The sequence below is a fragment of the Bos grunniens genome, chromosome 29 (assembly GCF_055505025.1).
Source record: "Bos grunniens cultivar Pamir isolate PY7600 chromosome 29, Bosgru_T2T1.0, whole genome shotgun sequence".
Taxonomy (NCBI): Eukaryota; Metazoa; Chordata; class Mammalia; order Artiodactyla; family Bovidae; genus Bos; species Bos grunniens.
This window is the reverse complement of record NC_141193.1, coordinates 42,065,181-42,091,387: the sequence shown is the minus strand read 5'-3', so window position 1 is coordinate 42,091,387 and position 26,207 is coordinate 42,065,181. Positions and strand designations below refer to the sequence as shown.

General features: G+C 41.8%; 1 protein-coding gene across 1 annotated transcript in view; it reads right to left on the bottom strand.

Annotated features, from left to right (window-relative positions):
• Positions 1 to 26,207, bottom strand: part of CCDC83 (coiled-coil domain containing 83) — a 47,406-nt gene that overhangs the window by 8,533 nt on the left and 12,666 nt on the right. Inside the window, exons 4-8 of the mRNA XM_086384712.1 lie at positions 22,720 to 22,882; positions 19,209 to 19,376; positions 10,257 to 10,348; positions 5,822 to 5,890; positions 467 to 588 (exon numbers count right to left, since the gene is read on the bottom strand). Coding sequence (XP_086240838.1) covers positions 467 to 588; positions 5,822 to 5,890; positions 10,257 to 10,348; positions 19,209 to 19,376; positions 22,720 to 22,882 — 614 coding nt within the window. The remainder of the gene's footprint in view (positions 1 to 466; positions 589 to 5,821; positions 5,891 to 10,256; positions 10,349 to 19,208; positions 19,377 to 22,719; positions 22,883 to 26,207) is intronic.

Here is a 26,207-nt window from a genome sequence, read left to right as displayed (position 1 = left end):
CTATTTTCTACACCCAGAAAGTAGTTTGGCTCTTTCACTAACTGTCAGAGAAAACCGTTCTATAGTCTACAAGGTAACCTGAAGTCCCAGACACCTCCAGAAAGCGCCCACAGGCTTGATCACTCCCTCCTCCTGTGCTCCGGCTTTGCACCCGTACTTCTTCTGCTGCATTATTATGCATTTATTTTTATGCCCAATTCCCCTGCTGGCCCAGAGGTTTCTGAAGGACAGCAGTTGTGATATTCATATTAAGTGTTTGCTATTATGAACACAGTGCAGTGTTAGAAAAAGCAAGTCAAAGTTTGCCTTGTAGCAACGGTCAATTGTGATAAACTTATAGTTTCCCCATGGCCATTTTGTGAGTGTCTTTCTTTTCAACTGTTAAAGAACTGTCATCTTAAAAAAAATAACTTTTTACAGATCCAGATGTTTAAAAAAATATTTCTAGCTACGTAATGACTCTCACCTGGGTATCTTGAGATCCACAAGTCTGCAGTTGAATAGCTGATCAATAAGCACCAAATTTTCTTCTTCCAGCTCATGAATAGCATTTTCCAGTTCTTCCACTTCCTTCCTGTGATTTGCAATCTATTCTCAGGAAAAGGAGAATGGATGTTAGTTTTCCACAAGAAATTTAACTTTAAAAAATGTTGATGGAGAGGAAGATCTATCCTGTATTATTTATTACTGTGTTTGCTCTAAGAAGGAAGGGATGGGACGGACTTCATTCCAAGTCATTTTAGGCAGAACTTGGTTTCCTGGTTAGGCAGTTATTAGTGAATGGCAAGAATTTCCTTTCCTACTCTTCAGGAACATCACTGGATTTATGTGTGCTGGAGGCAGAGATAAATAAGAAAATAAGACTAATTTATCAGTCTTGCATTAGTACTTAAATGAGGCTCTATCAAAGGTTAATGATAAACAACAGAATGAAAATTAATAGCACTGGAAAGAAATATTATGGCATTTAAAAAAGAGAAGTACAAGCCCAGGAGTCCTTTCTATCAACCTCTGTATGACAACTATATTCTCTCTGAATGTGCTGGAGTCATTCTGAGAAATATCAGATGGCTGAGATGTTAATCATTCACTCATGAAATTGTACTGTATACCTACAATGCATCAAAACTATAGTGCACTTTGGGAACAAAGGATCAACAAGACACAATAACCTTCAGGGGTCTCTTAGCTTAATGGGAAGGAGAGTGACAGCAACAGAAGACAGCATGATGAAATCTAATAATGGAAACCATCCAGGTGCGGTGGGAGGAGGGCAAGGTTCACCCTACGTCTGCCAGGTGTCGGGGGGTGAAGGAGAATTAATGGAAGAGATGACCTCCATTCTGGATCTTGAAGGCAAAGAAGGGATTCTCTAGCCAGACGAGAGGATATATTCTAGGCAGAAGGAACCACACGTATTAGGCACCATTGTTTTGCTGTGAATAGAAACAAAATGGGTATGGGGACAAGTAGGAGAGGAACTGCACAAATACGGGAGCCAAATAATGTGAAGAGGTCTGATTTTTATCTTGCAGGTTAGACAGTAGGTCCATTCACAGACATAGCAGGGTTAATTAACTTTAACTGCAGAAATGTGGCCAACTCAAACACGAACACAACTTGCTGGTTCTGTTGATAGAGTTCCCATCAATCTTTAGGAAATGTATTTTGATAATTTTTTGTCTAAAGAAGGCTTGATCATGGGGAGAATATATAGAAGAATGTTACTAGATAGAACCCCCAACTTACCTCTCTGCCCCCCAAAACTTCATGAGCTATGCAGGTGCTGGATTGAGTGGTGCTAATGGGTAGAAGTCAGGGTAATACCAGAATTAAGAGTATAAAATATAAAGTGATCAGCTGGTAAGAATGATAGAAAGATAGCTGGGAAAGGTACTGTGTCTCTTGAGGGAACATGATGAAATAAGAAAGGCACAGGGGAGGGATATGCGTTATCTCTTATTAGGAGTTGCCAAGAGTGTAACTGAGATGAATACTTAGAAAGAGATGACTAACACATTTTTGATTTGCAGTTGAAGTTACTATATTTTGGAAGCATTCAGTATATTACCACATGCATATCTCTTTCACATAAGTCATTTATTAAATGCCTGAATTCTTACTAGGGGTAAATTCTTGCTTGAGGTAGACGGATACAAAATTCAATAAAGCATGGTTTCTTCCCTCAAAATAGGAAAGAAATCTACAAATCCAGTGAACAAATACATAAACAATTATAAAACAATACCAGTGTCATAGAAAAGGCTTAAAGTGAAAAGAACAGCATCCTGACCAATTTCACGAGACAATTTAAGTCCATAACTCTACATTACCAAGTTAGCGGTTGGTGTTTTAGGATCTCATATTTTATGAGATTATCAGCTTGATTACAAGCCTGAATGCCTTAAGGAAAAATTTATAATTTTCAAATGTCAAAGGATGAGAAAGAAATTAGAGGTTGTAAAAGAAGGAATGAATAGAATGTTTGGAAAAATTTGACCTCAGGGCTTGGCATAGCTGGGAGGCAGCATGCAGTTCTCGGTCTTCTGGCAAGCAGGGAATGAGGGCCCTCTGGGGGAGTTAAGTCCAATCTTTCAAGCTACAGATAACCTGTGATATCCCTTATGCCTTTAGAGTACTAAGTAAGGTTCTCAATTGTTGTCTCCCTCTCAATCTTCTGAAATGTTAGGGAAATGAAAACAAATTCCCTTTTTACAGCCATGTCAATACCTTTAGATTCTGCAGTAAGGGTCTTAACTGGTGGCTCAGATGGTAAAGAATCCACCTGCAAAGCAGGAGACCCAGGTTTCATTCCTGGGTTGGAAAGATTCTCTGGAGAAGGAAATGGCAACCCACTCCAGTACTCTTGCCTGCAGAATCCCATGGATGGAGGAGCCTGGTGGGCTACAGTCCATGGGGTGGCAAAGAGTAAGACACAACTGAACGACTAACACTATCACACTTTTTCTGGGGTAAGAAGCCCCTGCTTCTCCCCAGATACCCAAGAAATGTACTTAAGAAATCGGAAAGGAATAACTCAGGCACCTAGGATCCTGATAAAAATGTCTGCTCTTAAAATTTTCCCCTGCAAGAACCAAGTTAGCTTTACGCCTCCTCACATTTGAAACTTCGATTACTAACCTCTTTGAATCTGTCTAGTGTTTCCAGCTTTCCATTTGTTAAGTTAGTTCAAGTTATTTGGAAATTTGAATTTTCTTCATTTTTCTAATAAGCATGCTAAATAAACCCGGATAATAAAAGCCATTTAATGAGACCTAATATCCCTTCCAGAGATCTAAGCTTTTTGGTTATTGTTGAAGAATAACATGTTGAAATAATAATATATTTCAACAATAATATTGTTGAAAATGGAGAAATATTTGGGGGAGTTCCAGTGTTAAATATCCCTTGTTATTCATTCTTAACTTTCTTCAAAGTAATTAGCATACATTGTTCTATTTCCAGGCAATTTTTAATTCCTGTGATAGAACTTATAATCAGAAATGGTTTTAATTAATTTTGTGAGTAAATTTAATAACAGTATAATGAATATTTATTGAGATAAGGAGAAATTAAATATATTGAATTTCTTTAAAATGATTTTGTTCTTGATTAATGAGCTCTTTTTGCTCATGATTAAATTAAACTTGACATCTTTCTGTCTTTTATTTCCACTGAATTATGAAAATTAAAAAATAAAACAAAACAAAATGTAATTTGTGGCTTTAGTAGAAAGGACCAAGGCACCAGTCTTTCTTATCAGTCATATATACATTTTTGTAGTCATTTTCTCTGAACCTAATGTCTATGGTATCTTAACAGAATTTAAGATCTGAATTGTTAAATTATTATTACTGGGATCATACTGTTATATTTAATAAAAGTATAAGAACTAAGTTCCTCTATAATATTCTTTAACTGTTGAGCTCACCTTGAGTTTGTTTAAATTAATACTTATTTTTTTTAAATTGAGGATTCATCTTGATTAGTTTTGGAAATAGTATGAATTCCTACTCACCATGACTTTATAAAGGCAACTTTAAGATAATTGTCAATATCACAGAAAGCATATTTATTTAAAAATTTTTTGTTTGTTAAGACTCACCAACTCTATTCAGTCAAATTAGAGCAAGGAAAATAGAAATGAAGCTGATGGTGACAATTTTACCTTGGGTGTCTGAGCAGATGGTGAAAAAGGAAATGCAGGAAAAGACGATCTAAGAAGAAATTAAATAAATTTCAGGTGCGTTGAGTTTGAAGTACCTATGTGACATCCATGTGGAAATATTCGGTTATTGAATTGTATGAACTATTTGTATATTTTGGAAATTAAGTCCTTGATGTTTGTATCATTTGCAAATACTTTTCTCTCAGTCCATAGGTTGTTCTTTCATTTTGTTTGTGGTTTCCTTTACTGTGTGAAAGTTTTTAGGTTTGATTAGATCTCATTTGTTCATTTTTGCTTTAATTTTTATTGTCTTGGCAGACTGACCTAAGAAAATATTCCTATGATTTATGTCAGAGAACATTTCATCTGTGTTCTCTCCTAGGAGTTTTAGGGCACCATATTTAGTCTTACATTTAGCTATTTTGAGTTTAATTTTGTGTATGGTATGAGGGAGTGTTCTAACTTCATTGATTCACATGCAGCTGTCCAGCTTTTACAACACCGCTTGAAGAGACTCTCTTTTCCCCAATGTATATCTTGCCTTTGTTGAAGATTAATTGACCATAGGTATGCAGGTTTATTTCTGAGCTCTCTACTCTGCTGCATCAATTCACATGTCTGATTTTGCCCTAGCCATGCTATTTTGATTACTGTAGCTTTGTAGAATTCTCTGAAGTCTGGGAGGGTTATACCTCCTGCTTTGCTCTTTTTCCTCAGGACTGTTTTGGCAAGTCTGGGTCTTTTATATAATTTTAGGATTATTTGTTCCAGTTTTGTGAAAAATGTCATGGGTAAGTTGATAGGGATGGCATTAAGTTTGTAGATTGCTTTGGGTACTATGGCCATTTTAACAATATTAATTCTTCTAATCCAAGGGCATATAGGACATCTTTCCATTTCTCTGAATCATCTTCAGTTTCCTTTATCAATGTTTTGTAGTTCTCAGCATGTCTTCCACCTCCTTTATGAAGTTTATTCCTATGAGCTATTTTAAAAATGTGATTCTAAAAGACATTGACTGTTTGCATTCCCTTTCTGATATTTCATTGCTAGTGTAAAGAAATACAACTTTGTTATAAAGAAATACAACATTGTTGTAAAGAAATACAACATGGTTAGTGTAAAGAAATCCCTGTGTGTTAATTCTTGTATCCCGCTACCTTGTTGAATTAGTCTATCAGTTCTCGTAGTTTCTGTGTGTAGTCTTTAGGGTTTTCTATATACAGTGTCATGTCATCTGCATATAATGACAGTTTTACCTCTTCCATACCAGTTTGAATACCTGAAGAGACAATTTAAAACCGGAGAGAATGAGGTTAGAATGATCCTTCAGCCTTGCTTCCATCAGTTGGGAGCAAATAGGGTTCAGAGAAGGCCGGGTCAGTTTTAGAATGTCAAGAAGTTTTAGACACTTGAGTGTATTGTATGAAAATTGTGACACCAAAAATGACTTCTGGTTATTATTGAAAACATTTATGGTGTTCATTGAGTGACAGCTTGTAATAAGATTAGGGCTCCACTTGAATTTCACTTTACCTCGGTGACTCACATATCCATGATTTCCCCATGACTTCAGCTCATAATAAAAGTCATTTCCGGTTCAGAAAAATGAGAAAGAAGAAATTGTTTTCCTTTTTTTAAAATTCCACTTACCTCTTTTTTGAGCCAGTCATTCTCCCAGATCTCTCGATAGCTGCCCTTGTCAATGAACCTTAGAGCATTCTAAAAAAAAAAGATTTTTTCCCTGTATTAAAGAAGTGCTGCCACAAAGCATTTCACATTTTTTTTAGCAATGATGATATGCAATCAACTTATCTGAACATTTAAAATCATGGTTTACAGTAACTTTGGAAATATGCCTAAAAACATTGGGTCCCATTGTTCTTTATTATCCTATTGTGCTATTTTTCCTGATTTAGATTGCCTAACACGACTGAGCGACTTCACTTTCATTTTCCACTTCCAGGCACTGAAGGAAATGGCAACCCACTCCAGTGTTCTTGCCTGGAGAATCCCAGGGACAGGGGAGCCTGGTGGGCTTCTGTCTATGGGGTTGCACAGAGTCGGACACGACTGAAACAACTTAGTAGTAGTAGTAACATAGATGATTGAAAGAACTGGACGGACGGTGGTTGTCCAATCAATTTGGCCGCTAGTGTGACTGAATCTGACTGCCATGGTGAAATCAATCATGAAGTGACCTGCTTCACTGTTAAAATGTTTGAATTAATTTTATGTATTCATTTTGGCTGTGCCGGGTCTTCGTCGCTGCTGGGGCTCTCCTCTGGTTGTGGCCTGTAAGCTTCTCACTGTCGTGGCTTCTCTGGTCGTGGAGACAGGCTCCAGAACGTGCCGACTTCAGTAGCAGCAGCGCCGGGCTGTGGAGCACAGGCTCAGGCATAGTTGCTCCACCGCACATGGGATCTTCTCAGATCAAGGATCGAACCCACGTTTCCTGCATTGGCGGGTGGACTTTTCACCAACAGGGAAGCCCTGTTCCACCATTAAGATGGCTAAACTGCAGTGATCAAACTTTCTTCAAGTTTATGGTCACAGGCATAACTTAACATGTAGCAAGAGCAAAGATAGATGATATAACTGCCTTTTAAATCTGAAACATTTCTGCAGGTCAATAACAACAATTTACCTATTTATAAACCTAATAGCAAATAGTTGCAGGTTAGCAGGCAATAGCACCCCACTCCAGAACTCTTGCCTGGAGAGTCCCATGGACAGAGGAGCCTGGTGGGCTGCAGTCCATGGGGTTGCTGAAAGTCCGATACGACTGAGTGACTTGAGTGACTTCACTTTCACTTTTCACTTTCATGCACTGGAGAAGGAAATGGCAACCCACTCCAGTGTTCCGATCTAGAGAATCCCAGGGACCGGGGAGCCTGGTGGGCTGTCGTCTATGGGGTCACACAGAGTCAGACACGACTGAAGCAACTTAGCAGCAGTAGCAGCAGGCTGTAGCTAGGTCATCTCCTGGAGAAAACCATTTTAAATGAAGCAAACAGGGAAAGCCTTACTTTATCAGTAGGATCATAAGATGTAATTTCATTTCAGTTACTAAAATATTTACAGTTTCACCCAAAGGAATTTTATAGTGGACAACAGTTCACGTTTATATGTGAGGTACTTTTATATGGATGAAAGTGAAAGTGTTAGTTGCTCAGTCGTGTCTGACTCTTTGCGACCCCATGGACTATAGCCCACCAGGCTCCTCTGTCCATGGGATTCTCCAGGCAAGAATACTGGAATGGGTTGCCATTCCCTTCTCCAGGGGATCTTCCTGACCCAGGGATTGAACCCCAGTCTCTCCCACATTGCAGGCAGATTCTTTACCGTCTGAACCACCAGGATACCACACGACAAAGTAACTGAAGGATACAACCAAAAGAAGAGAAACTGAGAAAAATATTCTGCCTCATAAACATGGATTGAAAGAATTTAAAACTATCAGATCAGATCAGCCGCTCAGTCATGTCTGACTCTTTGCGGCCCCATGAATCACAGCATGCCAGGGCTCCCTGTCCATCAACAACTCCCGGAGTTCACTCAAACTCACGTCCATCGAGTCGGTGATGCCATCCAACCATCTCATCCTCTGTTGTCCCCTTCTCCTCCTGCCCCCAATCCCTCCCAGCATTAGAGTCTTTTCCAATGAGTCAACTCTTCGCATGAGGTGGCCAAAGTACTGAAGTTTCAGCTTTAGCATCATTCCTTCCAAAGAAATCCCAGGGCTGATCTCCTTCAGAATGGACTGGTTGGATCTCCTTGCAGTCCAAGGGACTCTCAAGAGTCTTCTCCAACACCACAGTTCAAAAGCATCAATTCTTCGGCACTCAGCCTTCTTCACAGTCCAACTCTCACATCCATACATGACCACAGGAAAAACCATAGCCTTGACTAGACGAACCTTTGTTGGCAAACTATATTAAAGGTAAATTTTAGTATGTGTTTTGAATAGGAAGATTTGCAATAAATTCCTTTTTTTAAATCATGTTAATCAAACAAGAGTGAACCTCCGTTTCCCAGGAACCATATAAAGGTTCAGTTCCAAATGGTAAGACTAAAGTTTATTTTAGACATAGAATTTTCTTTGAACAAAAGTAGGAGGTAGCTCATAAATGAATTTAGTTAGTTAATGACTTACTTCACTAACAATGGAGTAGTGTTTTCAGCTTTGACTACATATTAGAATCTCCTGGATATTTTGAAAAATTCAAAAGCCCAGGCAAAATCTCAGGCCAATTACAAGAGCATCTTTCTGGGTGGGACCCAGGACCCACATGGGTTAAACAAATTTTCCAAGTGACTCTAATAAGCAGCTGTGTGTTAACTGCTCAGTCATGTCCGACTCTTTTCGATCTCATGGACTATAGCTTGCCAGGATTCCCCATCCCTGGGATTCTCCAGACAAGAACACTGGAGTGGGTTGCCATTTCCTTCTCCAATGCATGAAAGTGAAAAGTGAAAGTGAAGTCACTCAGTCGTGTCTGACTCCTAGCGACCCCATGGACTGCAGCCCTCCAGGCTCCTCCATTCATGGGATTTTCCAGGCAAGAGTACTGGAGTGGGGTGCCGTTGCCTTCTCCAGGGCTACAGTCTATGGGGATGCAAAGAGTTGGACACGACTTAGTGAATACACCACCACCACCACCATCCACATAAGATGGCCAGAAAAAAAATGAGACAAATTCATTCACTTATGCGGGTGTTTGGCATTATGTGGAGAAAAGAAAATGTACAGTGTAATGATTAAGAGTAGTGATCTGAAAAAGACTTCTTAAATGTCAATTCCGCCACATGCTCTGGGCAAGTCACAAGGTTTCTTTGTGTCTCTGTCTTCTTATTAGCAAGTCTCCCCCTTATAGGATTGTTGAGAGATTTTAATGTAAAATACTAGGAACGGTATTGGGGGCAGTCTTCATTACATACTGAATGTACATCCTGAAAGGATATTTGATTGACATATGCATTTTTAACCATCTTAACTATGATCAGATCACTTATTGATTTCACCATTTAATCATATTCAGTCACAAAGGGGCTGAATTGCATGGGTAAGCAAAACCATCGATCAGTTCCGTCAACATCCTCTGTATTTGTGAAAATCAGTAAAAACTGTGCAATGGCATAGGAATACTGAAAGAACAGTTGAACAAAAAGGGAAGCAAGAAACAATAGCAACTGAAATTCAGTGAAGAACTCTAGAAAAGGCTAGATGCTTATCACTCCAAAGAAAGGATGTTCCAGATAGACAATCCCAGCTAGGATCTCACAGATTTAGGACACAGTCTGGAGCAAGATGATAATGAAAGTGAAAGGTGCTCAGTCATGTCCGACTCTTTGCGACCCCATGCACTATACAGTCCATGGAATTCTCCAGGCCAGAGTACTGGAGTGGGTATCCTTTCCCTTCTCCACGTGACCTTCCCAACCCAGGGATCAAACCCAGGTCTCCCGAATTGCAGGCGGATCCCTGGGTTGAAAAGATCCTCTGGAGAAGGGCATCCAGTACTCAAACTCCTGTCCATTGAGTCAGTGATATCATCCAGCCATCTCATCTTCTGTCGTCCCCATCCTCTCCTGCCCTCAATATTTCCCAGCATCAGGGTCTTTTCCAGTGAGTCAGTTCTTCACATCAGGTGGCCGGCATATTGGAGTTTCAGCTTCAGCATCAGTCCTTCCAATGAATATTCAGGACTGATTTCCTTTAGGATGGACTGGTTGGATCTCCTTGCAGTCCAAGGGACTCTCAAGAATCTTCTCCAATACCACAGTTCAAAAGCATCAATTCTTCAGCACTCAGCTTTCTCTATAGTTCAACTCTCACATCCATACACGACTACTGGAAAAACCATAGCTTTGACTAGACGGACCTTTTTTGGCAAAGTAATGCCTCTGCTTTTTAATATGCTGTCTAGGTTGGTCATAACTTTTCTTCCAAGGAGCAAGAGTCTTTTAATATAATTTAAATTTATAACATAATAGTATACATCAACTATATTTCACTTAAAATTTTGAAGTTCTGTGTGAGAAGAATAAAAATCTACTATAAAAAGAAAAGAAAATTGACATATACCTCTGTGGCCCATTCCTTCTTTTGGTCCAGTTGCAACAAAGTTTCTCTGATTATTCTCTTTCTAGCATCTTCCAGGGTGATTTTATACTGTTCTTTAAACAGAAAATTAGAAAGCTTGAGATCCAAGGTAAAACTATTAAGTTGTAAAGTTTATCTTCCATGATCCCCACCTCTCCTTTCTTCATGTTTTTCCCCCCTGAATTTTCAAAGTATCGTCTTACTGAAGAATCTAATACCTCTAATTAGCCAAAGTGCTCCAATAATTTACTAATGCCTTAATGGGAATTCATTGGAGATGGTATCTCTCATGAATGTCTGTATTTTTAAAGGATTTCCAATGCTTTAGTACCTCTGAAGCTGTCTACCCTTCATATGAGACAACTTCTGATTCCACAACATAAATATGAAGAGAGCTGATTATACACTCAAGTAGCATCCTGTACATCTAATGCCATCTAACTAAATTTCCAATATTCTTGGCACACGTTTCCTGGGACAGGAAAGACAGAATGAGGAGAGGAGAGGGAGGTGGAGAGGGGCTGGGAAAGTCAGCAGGCCTGATCTGAGTTGGGCTCAGAGCAAGAGGGGAGAACAGAGATGCAAAGAGCAGGATGCACTGTCCTCTGCAGATTTTCTTACATTATAAATGTCAGAACTGAGAGAGCAAAGGATCACAAAATTTTGGGTCTTGAAGGATGCTGAGAGATCATATAATCAACACTTTTGTTTAAGGAAAGCAAGATAAAATGACCTAAGGGCTGCTTTATGGAGTGGAGAGAAATGAATCTGGATAAATGAGTCTCGTTTGTTCAGTCTTTTAGTCAACAAATCATCATCGAGTTCTTTTGCTGTGCATGACACTATTTAAGACACTGGGAATATTACCAAATGAGAGACAAAACCCCTGCCCTTATGACACATACACCCTAGTGGGGAAGCCAGGGAATAATATTTTAGGTGGTGAGGCATGTGATGAAGAAAAACAAAAATTCTCAGACTTCCCTGGTGATGCAGTAGATAAGAATCTGCCTGCCATTGTAGGGGACACTGGTTTGATCCCTGGTCTGAGAAGATTCCACATGCCGCGGAGCAGCTAAGCGTGTGTGCCACAACCACTGAGCCTGTGCTCTAGACTCTGGGGACCACAGATACCAAGCCCACGCAGCCACCGCAGTGAGAAGCCTGACCACTGTGACAAAGAGTAGCCCCAGCTTGCCGCAACTACAGAATGCCACGCAAAGCAATGAAGACCCAGCACAGCCAAAAGTAAAAGGGAAAAACAATCGAAAAGCTAAGATTTTCTATTTTAGATAGAGTGAGCAGAGAAAGCTTTTTTGAGGAGGTAATATCTGAGTAAGGACTGAATACAGTGATGTAGTTAGCCATGTGCAACAGGAGGGCAGTGTACCCTCCAAATCAGAATCTTCGGAGTTGTGCTCTATGATGACATCAGTGTTACATGTCCCCATTAGATGTGTTTTATTTATAACAGTTGGAAGATAATTATTTGGAAGTCAGAGAGTATTGTCTCCTACAAATAATGTTGACAGTTATGGTTGTAGCCTTTCCCTCCTCCAGGGGATCTTCCCAACCCAGGGATCAAACCCAGGTCTCCTGAATTGCAGGCGGATTCTTTACCAGCTGAGCCACAAGGAAAGCCCTAGATTTCTAGGCTGGTCCACAGCGACTCATTTAACTTATTCTGTAATGAAACAATACTATTCTATTGAGACTGTTGTGGGACATAGCATCCATTTAGGACATTATTTCAAAGGGAAAAATTTCCCCACAGACCAAGTCAGCCAAAGCTGACTCTAAGAACTCTTGGGGGTCTTAGGCTACAGGGAAGAAGATGTGCAGGTCTGGTCTTTCAGTTGTTTGGAGGCAAACTAAGGCTCCGGAAATGGGCACGGGGAGTTAGGCTAGAGCCACTCAGCCCTCACTGTTTCATACTGGCATAACCGCTTCCTCTATTCAAGGAAAACTCTGAGACCAGAGAGTAAAGACTTCTGTTCCATATCCTTCTATTATTGCAATCCTAGGTGACTGTAGCCATGAAATTAAAAGACGCTTGCTCCTTGGAAGAAAAGCTATGATCAACCTAGACTGCATATTAAAAAGCAGAGACATGACTTTGCTGACAAAGGCCCATCTAGCCAAAGCTATGGTTTTCCCAGTAGTCATGTATAGATGTGAGAATTGGACCATAAAGAAAGCTAAATACCGAATTGATGCTTTTGAACTGTGGTGTTAGAGAAGACTCTTGAGAGTTCCTTGGATTTCAAGGAGATCCAACCAGTCCATTCTAAAGGAAATCAGTCCTGAATATTCATTGGAAGGACTGATGCTGAAGCTGAAACTCCAACACTTTGGCCATCTGATGTGAAGAGCTGACTCATTAGAAAAGATCCTGATGCCAGGAAAGATTGAAGGCAGGAGGAGAAAGACACGACAGAGGGTGAGATGGTTAGATGGCATCACCGACTCAATGGACATGAGTTTGAGCAAGCTCAGGGAGTTGGTGATGGACAGGGAAGCCTGATGTGCTGCAGTCCATGGGGCCACAAAGAGTCGAACACGACTGAGGTACTGAACTGAACTGATTAACCCTGCAATTGTGAATACTCCCAGAGAAACTGGGAATATGTAAACGTCTCCTCCGCAGAAAAGTCTGGGACCCTGCAAATGGGAGATTACGACTTTGTGCTTTTAGACTCCTGGCTGCTCAGACGCCTGGTCCAATGTGGTCGCTTCTCAGAAGCTGAAGTTTGCCTTCCATTGCTCGCCTTTCCTTGTCGTGTCTGGCTGTGCTTCAGCTCCACCCCACAAGCTTTGGGGAGTCGGTTGTTCGCTCTTGACCCACTTCCGGCGTCACACTCGTCACTGGGCTTATCCTCCTCTGTGCCGCTGGCTTCCTGTGACCCCTCTCTAGACAGGACTGAGCAGGGGTGGATGGTAACACTGGCCACACAGCCCTTCCTTCAGGCAGAGTGGGTGTTAGGTGAGTCACGGAGTGGGGAGGACTACTGGACGCTTACAGGCTTGGGTCTGACACACCTGGGTTCACCTCCCATTTCCACTACCTCATATGTCTGTGAGTCTAAAGCCGTGAACTCTTCCAGGCCTCTGTTCCCTCATCTTTACACTGGGCACAGTGGTATCTAACTCAAAGGGACTTGTGAGATGAGACAAGGTGTAGGAAAGCAGGTCCTGGGGCCGTGAGTTCTCGTGGAGGTCCCTGAGGTGATCAGATGAAGAAACTGGCATTCAAAGAGGTGGACTTGAACCCACGCCTTTTAACTCACTTAGTGCCCAGAGAGACTTTTAAGGATCCCTGTCCCACGCACCCGGTCAAGGATGAAGGGAAAAACTCTGTGACTCTGATATCTGCTGTTTTGTAATAACTCCATACTTTCTCTATTCCTGGGGCTCATCTAAAGGTTTAATAAAACCCCAAAATTTTTTAAATAAATTAAAGCATTTTTTAATTGTTTTAAAAAATTTTAAATTTTAAATTAAAACAATTTAAAAAGAAGTTTAAAAAAATCTAAAATTTCCTTTTACTGAGAGCAAGAGTCCGGTCCTGGATATGTCAGTGAGTGTGTTCTCTGCACCCAGTGTCCTGACATCTCCTTTAAACTGAAGTCCGGGGAGGCAGGCCCAGGTGCCCCCTCCCCAGGCCCCCAGGGCTCAGGGCAGCTGCTGAATCAGGATGCTGGATAGCCAACCAGAACTTGGTTTGTGCTGGGGTCAGCTGACCGCCCGCGAGGAGCCACGGGCAGAGGTCTTTGGTCATCCTTGACTAGGTAGTGATCACGATGATGCTCTTCAGAATTAGTCTGCGGGGAGCAAGGACGGAGTGGGGACAGGCCGAGAGAGCAGAGCAGAGGTGCCCTGAGGGGACAGTCACAGACCGCGGCGACAAGTACAGGCAGGAACCCCATCCCTGGAGCCAGCACTGATCTAAGGGCCGTCTGTCTCCATCCCCCGTCCTCCCGTCCTTCACAGAAAGTCCTTGCCCACCAAACGTGACCACGGGGCACCGACAAACCTTGTTTTTCTCTTCCCCCCATTTTTTGTGTGTGTTTGTTTTTGCTTTGGCCATACTGGGTCTTCATTGCAGCATGCAGGCTTTCTCTAGGAGTGGCACATGGTACAGCATGTGGGACCTTAGTCCCCTGACTAGGGATCGAACCTGTGTCCTCCATACTGGAAGGCAAATCCTTAACCATGGGACCATCCAGGGACATTTCTTCTCTCTTCCCTTCAAAATTCATACTGTGAGGCTATTAGCCCTCTCTCAACAACATGCATGGCAATCCTATGACTTTTTCTGGTTCTTTTGTGATAACTGAAGATCTTCCAATCTGAAATTAAGATATCTAGTCTTTGTAATAATCAAAACTTTAAGCTTCATTCAAAGTTATGGCTATTCCCTTCCTAGCTTGAACCTACTACTGTTTCCTCTGCCTTGAGCTGGCATGCCTCCTTCCCCCTCAGGGCTGGAGGGGAGCCTTGGAAGGACAAGAAAGCCCTCACCTGACTGATCTCAAGCTTTGGCCTTGACTATCTCACTTGACTCACTATCTCACTTGACTATCTCAAGCTAAGGCCTCACTTTCTGGGTCCAGCTGGCATTCGAGATTGAGGCTCCTCTCTCGGGGGTGTTTGTGCAGGTTCCCCGGAGGACCACCTTCCCCATCGCTGGGTACATTTCACCGCATGCCCTTGTGCAGGGGATGTGCTGTCACTGGAGGTTGGCTGATGACTGCCCCTTTGGCCTCTGGTTCTGTCTCCTCCTCCCTCCCACATGTACAGGCACCTATTTCTCTTTGGAGTGGGTTGACCCTTCTAGTCAACCCGCAGGTAAAATTTAACAGGACTGTGTACCAGCGCACTCTCAGATAACAGGTCCACAGGAAACACCCCACTCTTTGCTACAACCTACTCCGAGAGTGCATGCTGCTACAGACTGAATGTCTGTGACCCCGCCCCCTTGCTCAAATCATTAGGTTGCAGCCTGAACCCCTGGTACTGGTATTTGGCAGGTCATTAGGTCAGGAGGCTAGAGCCCTCATGAGTGGGATTAGTGCCCTTATAACAGAGACCCCTTATAACAGAGAGCTCTCTTGCCCCTTCCACTCTGTCAGGTTACAGCAAAGAGACAGTGTCTCTGAACCAAGAAGCAAGCTCTCCCTAGGCACCCCATCTGTCAGTCCCTTGACCTTGAACTTCACAGCCTCCAGAGCTGTGAAAAACCAATTTGTGTTATATACAGGCCGCCTAGTCTATGGTATTTCGCTATAGGGGCCTGAATAGACTGAGACACAGGCCCAGCCCAGGGGGCAGCTACATGCCTCTTACACGCTCTGCTGTTAGAACAGTTACCTAGTCAGTCACTTATCCTGTAGATTTTACAGGGTGAGTCATAAACTAGATCTCAGTGTCCCCCCAACTGGGGGGATACATGTTGAACAGTCTGAAGAATTTCCTTAAAGACCTTCCATCTAGATTTGAGGGGAAGGAAGAATTACACTTTACCTGCCCTTTGGGGAATAGTGTACAACTTGCTGCACCCACAAGCTCTTTCCAAAAATTGTCCCCTAATTTTTAAGTTTTTTCATGGTCTCCTCAATGTCTTTTTATAAACTGGAATTCAGTGCTTGAAGGTATGAAACCTGTTTTCTGCCTCATCATACTGGCAGTCTGCATAGCAGATTCTCGCTTTATTTTGGAATGAGGTATCCATTATATAGGGGGCTTCCCAGGTGGCTCAGGGATTACAAAAATCCACCTGCCAAGCAGGAGGCATGGGTTCGATTCCTGGGTCAGGAAGATCCCTTGGAGAAGGAAATGGCAACTCACTCCAGTATTCTTGCCTGGATAATTCCATGGACAGAGGAGCCTGGCAGATAGTCCATGGAGTCACAAAAGAATTGCACACTACTTAGTGACTAACAACAACCACCACCCATTGTATAGACACCCAGGTTTAAACAGATTTTTAAAATTTCATTTTAATATCCCATTTCACTTACAATAAAAACCCTTTCTTCTAAAGTACTTATTCCTTGCAATTAAAGCTGTCTAGCTAATTGGAGAAGGAAATGGCAACCCACTCCAGCACTCTTACCTGGAGAATCCCGGGGACGGAGGAGCCTGGTAGGCTGCCGTCTATGGGGTCACACAGAATCAGACACGACTGAAACGACTTAGCAGCAGCAGCAGCAGCTAACACAAACTCCATAGTCATGGGTGTGGGAGAAGAATTTCAGAGAAGTCATGGAAGAAGGGGGAAGGTGGGGGAAAAGGGGATGGTAGGAGTAAGATTTCAGACAAGTTGATTTAGGCATTCTGTTCATATTCATTGTGTCCAATGAGTGGCCCCCAAAGTGGTTTAATTGTCCCCAGGCAGAATTGCTGCTGCATGCTTGAAAGTGAAAGTGAAGTTGCTCAGTCATGCCTGACTCTTTTTGACCCCATGGACTGTAGCCTACCATGCTCCTCCGTCCCAGGGATTTTCCAGGCAATAGTACTGGAGAAGTGCTTAAAACTAATGGCAAATAAGATAAGCCTATAACAGCCACTTTCTCATGATACCTAAAGTTGGCCATATACCAGGATTCAACCAGCAGCATAAAAATTTTATTACCACCACCCCCAAGTTAGATACAACAGCATGAAAATTTTCAGCTCAAAGAAATCATCCAAATTTCTAATCAGGATAATGGATTAAGTTAATATGAGGAATGCTAGAAAATTATTAAATGAATGCTGGAAAACTATTAAAATTTTTAAAAATACACTTGAACAGTAACATTTTCTTTTGGCCATGCTGCATGTCTTATGGAATCTTAGTTCCCCAACTGGGGATTGAACCTGGGCCTATAGCAGTGAAAGCACCAAGTCTTAACCACTGGACTAGCAGGGACTTCCCTCTATGGCGTTGTTGTACAAATACATAGATCCATGGAACAGAATAGAAAATGCAGAAAGAGAGCCAACACACATGGGAAATGAAAGTGTGATAAAGTCACCACTGTGGATCATAGGGTAAAAATGGCTCATTTAATAGATGATGTTGAGACAACTGGAAAGCCATCTGGCAAAAAAGAAAGTTGGTTTCCTACTTCACACAAAAAAATCAGAGATTTAAATATAAAGATGAAGATATAATAAATTCTAGAAGAAAATATTAGAGAACATATTTGTAATTTCAATAAAATCAAAGACTGATAAATTGGGCACTATAAAACTATAAATTTTCCTCATGCAAACACCACACAGACAGAAGACTGATAATGAAGGGGGAAATATTTGCACCTTAAACCACATTTAAGAGAGCTAATTTCCTTGGAAAGTACAGAGTTCCACAACACAATGGAAAAATGAACAAAGGATGAGAACAGAAAGGAAATCCACATGGTTCTTGAGTTTATGAAAAGATATTCGCTGTTGCTTATAGGAAGAGAAATGGAAATTAAAGCTATAGTGAGTTACCACTGTCTACCTATAAGACTGACAAGGAACAGAAAGCCGGATCACATCCCTTGTTGTTGAAGCGGGAAAACAGACATCCTCACCACACCAGCAGGAATACACTTGGGACAGCATCTACAGAGGGCCATGCCTATCAAAATAAAAATGAATGGGCTGTTTGGGCCAGCCGTTTCCCTTTAGAGATACACATAAATGAAATTACATATATACAAGGATATTTGTCGCAGTAAAATGAGATTGTGTAAGGACAGTCATGGCAGAATTCTTTGTAATAGTAAGATAGGAAATAACCTAAATGCTTATGAGTAGGGGAGTAGTTAAAAAAATTATAGTACAATAAAACAAAGGAGACACTGGGAGGATGAGGCAGTATTAACATGTACCGGTCTGTAAGGACGTCCATATTGTTCCTTGAATAGGTGAAAAACTGCATCTGTAGCATGCTGTTTTGTAACATACATGTATGTTCTGAGACATGAACAGGATCTTTCTGAAAGGTTACATAAGGAACTAACAATGGTGTTTCTATCTAGAAAGGGGATCTCAGTGGCTGGGGGAACAGACAAGCGTAGGAGGGTGTCTCTTCTTTTGGGGGAGAAGAACTTTTTGAAATATTTTAACTCCAACTGCAGACTAATTAGGGCCAAATTTATACCACCGATGTGGTGCAGAGGTCCTGAATTGAGAAACACACTGGAAAATTGGTCCAGAAGCGGGGTGACCAGGCAGAGCCTCAGAGGGCATATTGGGATACCCACATAAACCCTCCTCCCACAGAACAAGCCTCCAGGCCCAGCTGGGTTTAGAACTGCCATCCACCCACACTGCTCTTTGAGGCCAGATTTCTCCCGTTTGTCCTACCCTATGACCTCTGTGTCTCTGGGTCTCTGGTGTTCTTTGAAGGCACTCTGCTCGGCCTCAGGGACGGACAGGTGGCCTCCAGTAAGGTCTGTCCCCTGATGCCTTCCTGCTCCACCCTCTTCCTTTCCTGTCCTGTGTTTGTGCTCCGGTTTTCTCCCGACTACAACTTAGCATTTACTTGGCCATTTTTCTATAATGATTCTGGTTGTCCAGCCTGGGCAGGTTGCCCTAGCTGGCCTCAGGTGAATTTCTTATAATACGACCCCTTTCCAGGACCCTCCTTCCACGGTGGAATTGACCCAGAGCCAGGTATGAGAGCATGCAGACCCCACCCACTGAATGCAGCTTCTTTCTCAAAGTCAGTGGCAGGGTTTCTGCCCACACAACCATCCCTTCACTTCCCCTCCTCAGTTCAACAGGTAGTTCTGGGATAGTTTCTTTACTTCCTCCACTGTGTCCTTACTCGTAGTGCTCATGCTGACAGCAGAGCGTGATGGATGATTCCAGAGCACCTCTTTCTTCCTTTTACTAAATGTCTGCCCCCTAAAGATTTTTTTTAATTGAATCTGAACCAGTTTTCTTGCAACTGACCTGACATTTTCTCGGCATTCTCCTTAACTCTGTTGATGTCGTTCTGTAAGGAGGTAATGAGTTTACCATGCTGTTCACTCCCTACATTTTTGTATTCCTCCCAATATTCTTTCTCACTGAGTTTCTCAAGAAATAGCTTCTCAGCATTACTTATTTGGATGCGCATATCTGTTGAAAGAACATCAAGATTTGGGGTCATTTCTGTTGTCCTTGCAACCGTCATTATGTGGCACTCTGATTTTGTGAAGTTAAAGTCTGATATGAAAATATCAACTCTTAAATACAATTTTATATCTACAATTTAGGGAAATCTAAACTATTCAAACTATTGTTTATCTATCCCTCATGATTCAAAAATCTCAGTAAAAATAAACTTCCAATTTTAAAGTAGATGGTTTGGTTTGGGGCTGTGACCGAGAATGACAATATGCAATCAACCTATATGCCTAGGGACCCACAAGTTTAAATTATGCCTGTGATAGCTTGATAAGCATCCTGTTTTGTATAATGTATTATTTCACATACACCTTTTTTTGTAAATTGTCATTTTTCTGGTCATTATGTCTCTGGGCAAAGTAATTCCAACTTACATCCTTCTTCTGTCCTTGGTGACCTTTTTTTGTTAAGTACATTGTTTGATTCCATCATTTACAGATCAACTCTTTGAGCTTTCCTTGTGTGAAATGACAGCGTATGATAGTCATAATCACCGCTCTTCCCAGTCGCCACCGAGTTAAGACTTCAGAGTGAAAGCTAAGTTCCTCAGTTAAATGTGTACAAATTTGGAGCTGTCTCATCATATAAACTTCCAATTCGCCCCCAGTGTACTTAGGCTTCAGGCTGAGTATCAGTCTTTAGGCTGAGTATCAAGCTGCTGAATATTCTGGAAAAGGAAGCATCACCAAAACCAGGTACAATGAACTTAATGGCTGTTTGACTCACTGCCCTGCCCCATCTTGTTTGAGAGCTCCTGAGGACAAGACATTTTATTCATCTCGGTCAACCCAGCACTTGGCAGAGAATCTGGCCATTAGTTGAGGCTCAATAAGTATTTACAAAATGAATAAAGCATTCTTTCAGGCCAGAGAGATGCTCTTCAGCTCAAACATCCAGAAGGACTCCAGACATGTCTTTGTCGAAGGCGTGATAATAATACATTTTTAATACATACTTAACATATTAGTATTCAAAATATAAGATTATACATTTTTTAATTCCCTTAACAAGTGGTTCTTGCTATTAAACAATTAAGAACACTAGACGCCAGTGATCAGCTGTCCTCTGTGAGCAGACTGCCCGGACTCAGCCCTGCACCACATTTAGTCTTTGCGGGGAGGGTTGGTTGATGTCACTGAAGCTTTTGAAAGACAGATGGGGGCAGCAGCTGCTGTTCTGCTTTCTTAGCACCCCTCTCTCCCTTCTCGTCTAGTAACACATGTCTCCTATCCCTCGTCATGTAAATACACTGACTACAGACGTCCCTTTTCCTGGCCAGAGGGATTGGTCCAAGGCTGAGCGTGCACCCCAAGCTAGGCCTCAGCTCAGAGTCCTCCCCTAGAGATGCTTTCACTGAAACTGGTAGAAAACATATCTTTTTTTGTCTCCACTCCACTTTGAGGTTATAAGGATGTACGTTCAGAGGTGTCTGTGGTCAGAGTTCTAGACTCACAGGGAGAACATTCTCAGGAAAAGGAGCCAGCTTTCCCGGGGAAGACAGAGAGAGAAGAGGGATGAGAGGGGCAGTGTGTGGAGGGAGAGGGTGGGCTAGAAAGAGGGGGTGATGGGGGGGAGGAGCAAGAGAGGGAGACAAATAAAAGGAAGCTGAGCTCTGACAGCATGTGAGGCTCTGGAGTCAGCTCAGTAGTGCCCTGCCTTTTCTGTCTGGTTACTTGAAGAGATTAACATCTTCTTTATGCTTGGACTAGTCTGGGTTGGATTTTTATCCTTGCAACTGAAAGCATCCCAGGTAAACGTTGGAAGAGGGGAGTTTCGTCAGCACTTCTCAAACTTGACTGTGCACAGAAACCCCCTGTGACCTTGTCCAAATGTAGACTCTGACTCAGCAGGTCCAGATGGCTCAGAGGCTCTGCACTGTCCCAGGCTGCTGGCAGAGCTGCAGCCGCTGTTCCATGAACTCAACTGAGTTGCAGGTGACTGCCTGGTGCCGACCATGACAGCCTCAGAGACCCCTTGTAGACACGTCTGTTCCCTCCCTTTCCCTCTCTTCATCAGCATCCATGGGCTTCTTTCTCCCTTGGACCACCGCACATGCCCAGCCCTCCAATTCTTAGTCACCCAGCACGTCCCCAGTCTTGGGTGCCACAAACCCCAGCCCCAGCCCAGACCGCAGACAGGCACACCTCCACTAACCGGACCATTCCCTGCAAAGGCAGCTTAGTGAGCACGTCTGAGCATCGGCTGAGGTCTCACACCCGTCTCTAGAGAGTTTGTAAAGCATCCCTTGCAGGATTCTCCCGGAGACGGGCCCGGCCAGGAAACGCATCCACCACCTCGTGCCGTCACGTCACTGCTGTCACTACAGGGGCTCAGCCGGAGCAAGCTTATGGAACAGTGGTGGAGAGCCCCTAAAAATGAAGCTTGCTGACTGACCAGGGGCCTTGGTAACTATTTCACCCCAAACGACAACTCTCTACGAATGGAGGGCCTCTCCCGGCCAAGTGCTTGAGTAAGTGGGCTCTCTAGAGAGCTTGGGGAAATCCAAGAACATCTACCCCTCGTTTTTGCCTCTCAGGTTCTCACACTGCTTTCTGGTACCACTCCAGTCTCTCCCCTGTTTTCCAGGTTCCTGGCAGGGATGGTATTTATAGAGGTTCTGGCAAAAAAAAAAAAAAAATCTAGAAATCTGAGCAGCAAGCTCAAGATGAAGGAATAGGAATTTTTTTTCAGTGCGTGTGTCAACACTGAGGGTCCAGCTCTCAGGACCCTGGTACCTCCTGAGCCCGTGGCAAGACTATGTCCTGTGTCTTTCACCTTCTGTACCAGCATCATTTCTATCCACGTCCTGTAAACGTCCCCTTTTCCAAATCCAATCCCTCTTTCCCCATCTAAATAGGGGGTTTAGCTTCCTTAGAGATACTGGGGCTGGGGAGGAAGCTTTATACTCCCCTTACATTCCCAAGTCTGAACGGAGGCTGAAGCCATTGAAGACACCAAACAAGACAATTTCCCCGCAAAAGAGCAGATCACCGCTGCCTGGAGTTCGGGGTGGCGCCTCACAGCATGCGGGCTGGTGTTAAAGGCCAGAGGGCTTCGGTCTGTGTTTCTGACCACTGCTCTTCCTCCTCCTCACTTGGCTTCATTATCTCCACCCACTTTGCTGTTTCCTTCTCTCACCCACTTACCTACATTGGTGGGTTTGTGGTTGTGGCGGTAATGATGCCCTTTGAAGTATGTCCACGGCATTTTGAACATATTAGGAGACAAAAGCATTGATACATTCAAGAAATAACTTGATATGGCTTTATGATAATTTTCTAAGTTCCTAAATCACCTTTCAAGTTTTGTTCCTGGTCTCTTGCAGACTTCCACTTTTCCCTCATTGCGTTTTCAACCTCCTCTCTTGTTACAACTACGGATCCCTCTGACTTCTCTTCACTGAGTTCCTTCAGTAGGTTCCGTACGTGCCAAATTTGTTCATCCTTTAAGCGTTTATTCTGTCGTGAATATCAGAGAGTTGTTAATTACCTCTGCTGAAGTATCTCCATTGTTTTCCCTCAAAACAGAATCTCATGCTGAGGCTTGCAAAAATAAGAAATAGTTAATGAAATAATTTATTCAATAGTATCTCCAAAGAGCATGTGGAAGATGGAAGACTCAAAATTAAATCCATCAAATCAGTAATCACTGAAGAGACAGTTTCATTTTAAAACCTGTGTTAATAATCTGCCAGTCTATCGCCCTATCATAGGATCAATGAACATTAAAATTAGACTTCAGAGGTCAATTTCTTCAACTCCCACAAATTATCTTTCTTTTCTAGGAAACATCATTCATTTATTCAATATTTATGGAGTTATCTACCATATGCCAGGAGTATCTAGACACTAGGCATATATCCATGAACAAAATAGACAAAAGTACTGCTCTTGTGGGATTTACATTATTTTTTGCTTTTCTCACAAGTGACCCTAATTCTCTTCTTCTGGGGTGATGATCACTCACCATTCCAATACTCCACACTTGAAACATGAACTGTGTTCTTCTTGTGAATATCCCGTCCATGTTTCCATGTTTCTTATTTAATCAACTTAAGAGTTTATTTTTGCCCTTGCTGGTTTATTATGTATATGTAGAGATATTTTATTGTGTGTCAACTTAATACATATTTCTTGTACTTTTCTTAGCCTTCCTTTTTTTTTTTTTCTCCCTTTAAGTTTTAATACTCACTTCCCTGGGGTCTTTCCTTCAATTTCTTAAACCTAACAAAATGTATATATTTAAAATATTCTAATACTACTTTTAAAAATTACTTATTTTCCTATAATTTAACATTCTCTTTACTATAGTTTTTCAACATTATATTTTATTTCTGACATTCATGTTTTTATTCTCTTAACCTTCATAGGCAATGGCACCCCACTCCAGTACTCTTGCCTGGAAAATCCCATGGATGGAGGAGCCTGGTAGGCTGCAGTCCATGGGGTCGCTAAGAGTCAGACATGACTGAGCAACTTCACTTTCACTTTTCACTTTCACGCATTGGAGAAGGAAATGGCAAACCACTCCAGTGTTCTTGCCTGGAGAATCCCAGGGACGGGGGAGCCTGGTGGGCTGCCATCTATGCGGCTGCACAGAGTCAGACACGACTGAAGTGACTTAGCAGCAGCAGCAGCAACCTTCATAGATACTCTACTGTAAGAATATTTTCTTTCTTAAAATTGATTCTCTAAGCCAATACTTCTGAAACTTCAATGTGTATACCCAGCACTTGGGGACCTTGTTAAAAATGCAGATGCTGATTAAGTTTGGTACGATGCCTGTAATTCTGCATTTCTCATACATTACAGATGATGCCAAACCTGCTGGCCCACAGCCCACACTTTGGGTAGCCAAATTCTTTCTGATAATCTAAATAGCTGTGATTTATTGATAGTGCTGCAGCCTACTAAAACTCAGGTCTTTAATATTCAATCCAACAAACTTTAAAGTTGATGGCTGAAAAATTTGATTTCTTAAAATTGTTTAGCAAAATAGACACTAGTTTAATAAACTCCTGAGAGGATTTTAATGTAACCTTAATGCTCTTTAAGTCATTCCACAGGCTGTATGACATGATTGTCATATCAATGCTTTAGAATTTTAATTTAAAACTTTGATAAACTGAACAAAAGCAACAAACAATTAACTTTATGATGCTCAGTATTGATAAATATAGCCAAAAAACAAAAAGACAGACTGGACAGGCTTTGAGTGATTTAAAAAAATAGAAATAAAGATGAAAAATATATGGTATTCAAAATCCCGCAGTTTAACTTCTCTGATTTTTTGTTTGCAATATTCTAAAGTATCTGAATTCTATCTCTGAAGAATTTTTAGTACCAAAGAATTCATGATATGATATATATCTGAAAACGGAATTTCTTTCCTTCTAATTTTGTAAAATCTTGTAGAGAATGACATAAACAGAAGTGGTGGAGTAAGACTACTGAAAATCCGCTTCTTCATAAAGGCAATGAGAAAAAATTGGCAAAATTGGCAAAATCAACTTTTCAGAACTCTGGAAATTAAAGGCTTTTCAGTAAGTTCCAGGGAGTGTTTATTCAAGAAAAATGGTTGAATCTTAGTAAGAACAGTGAGTTTCGTGGCATTTCAAACTTACCCTAAAAACCAACAGCCCCACAATTATGGCAAAACCCAGCAATCTAGCAGCCTGTGGCTGAGGGTCGGGGAGAGAAGTAAGAGAGGCAGAACTCTTGCAAAGCCAAGTTCCTAAATAAGGGCCATTATTTGACTTATCTGGTAATTCCCTGGAAGATCCCACTGGCAAGCCTTGTCTTTATTTGACCTGACTCAGAGCTTACCCAGTGTCTTAACAGCCTTTTCCCAGATTGGCTTGTCAAAAACAATCAACAGTTGTTGAACATTACAGCTCCGTGTGTGTGTGTGTGTGTGTGTGCGCGTGTGTATGTGTGTGTGTGTGCACTCAGTTGTGTCCGGCTCTTTGAAGCCCTATGGACTGTAGCCTGCCAGGCTCCTCTGTCCATGGACTTTTCTCGACACGAATACTGGAGTAGCTAGCCATCTCCTCCTTCAGAGGATCTTCCTGACCAGGGACTGAACCCTCATCGCTTGTGTCTCCGGCATTGGCAGGCGGATTCCTTACCACTCTGCCACCTGGGAAGCCCACAGCTCCCTGAGGTGTTGATAAAAGTTGGGGTAAACAACAAGCTGACCAAAAAAAACAAACTTCAGAATAAAACTGAAGATGAGATGTCCATAGGGAGTTTTGACAGCTCTTATGTATTCCTAAGAATCTAAAAGGCCATAAGCATTTAATAACATCTATATTAAACTTCCCAAATCCTGTATGAATTTCAAATAGAAAAGAAAGGTGTCTGACGGTGTTGCAAAGTTCACTATATCTGAAAAATTATTTTGAGTGATATACTGAAAAATAAATTTAAATATATCCACCAATATGCTTAAAAAGAAGACATTTATCTTATGAAGTAAATTTATTATTTGAGGTAAGACTAATTATCATATTATAAATAGAAGAAAGGAGATTTAGTATCTAAGCTACAAAGGAAGGATTATTTTTGTTTTGTTATAAGGCCATCTCATGGCCTTTTAAAAATTTTGGACTCACAAGAATAAGAATAGAAGTTGCCAAAATAGGACACACAATTCCTGTCTACTGTCCACCCAGCTTTCCCAAATGGTAACATCTTATCTAATGAGAGCACAGCATCAAAGCCAAGAAACTGACATTGGTACAATGTTACTAATCGAACTAGAGATTTTATTTCTATTGCACCA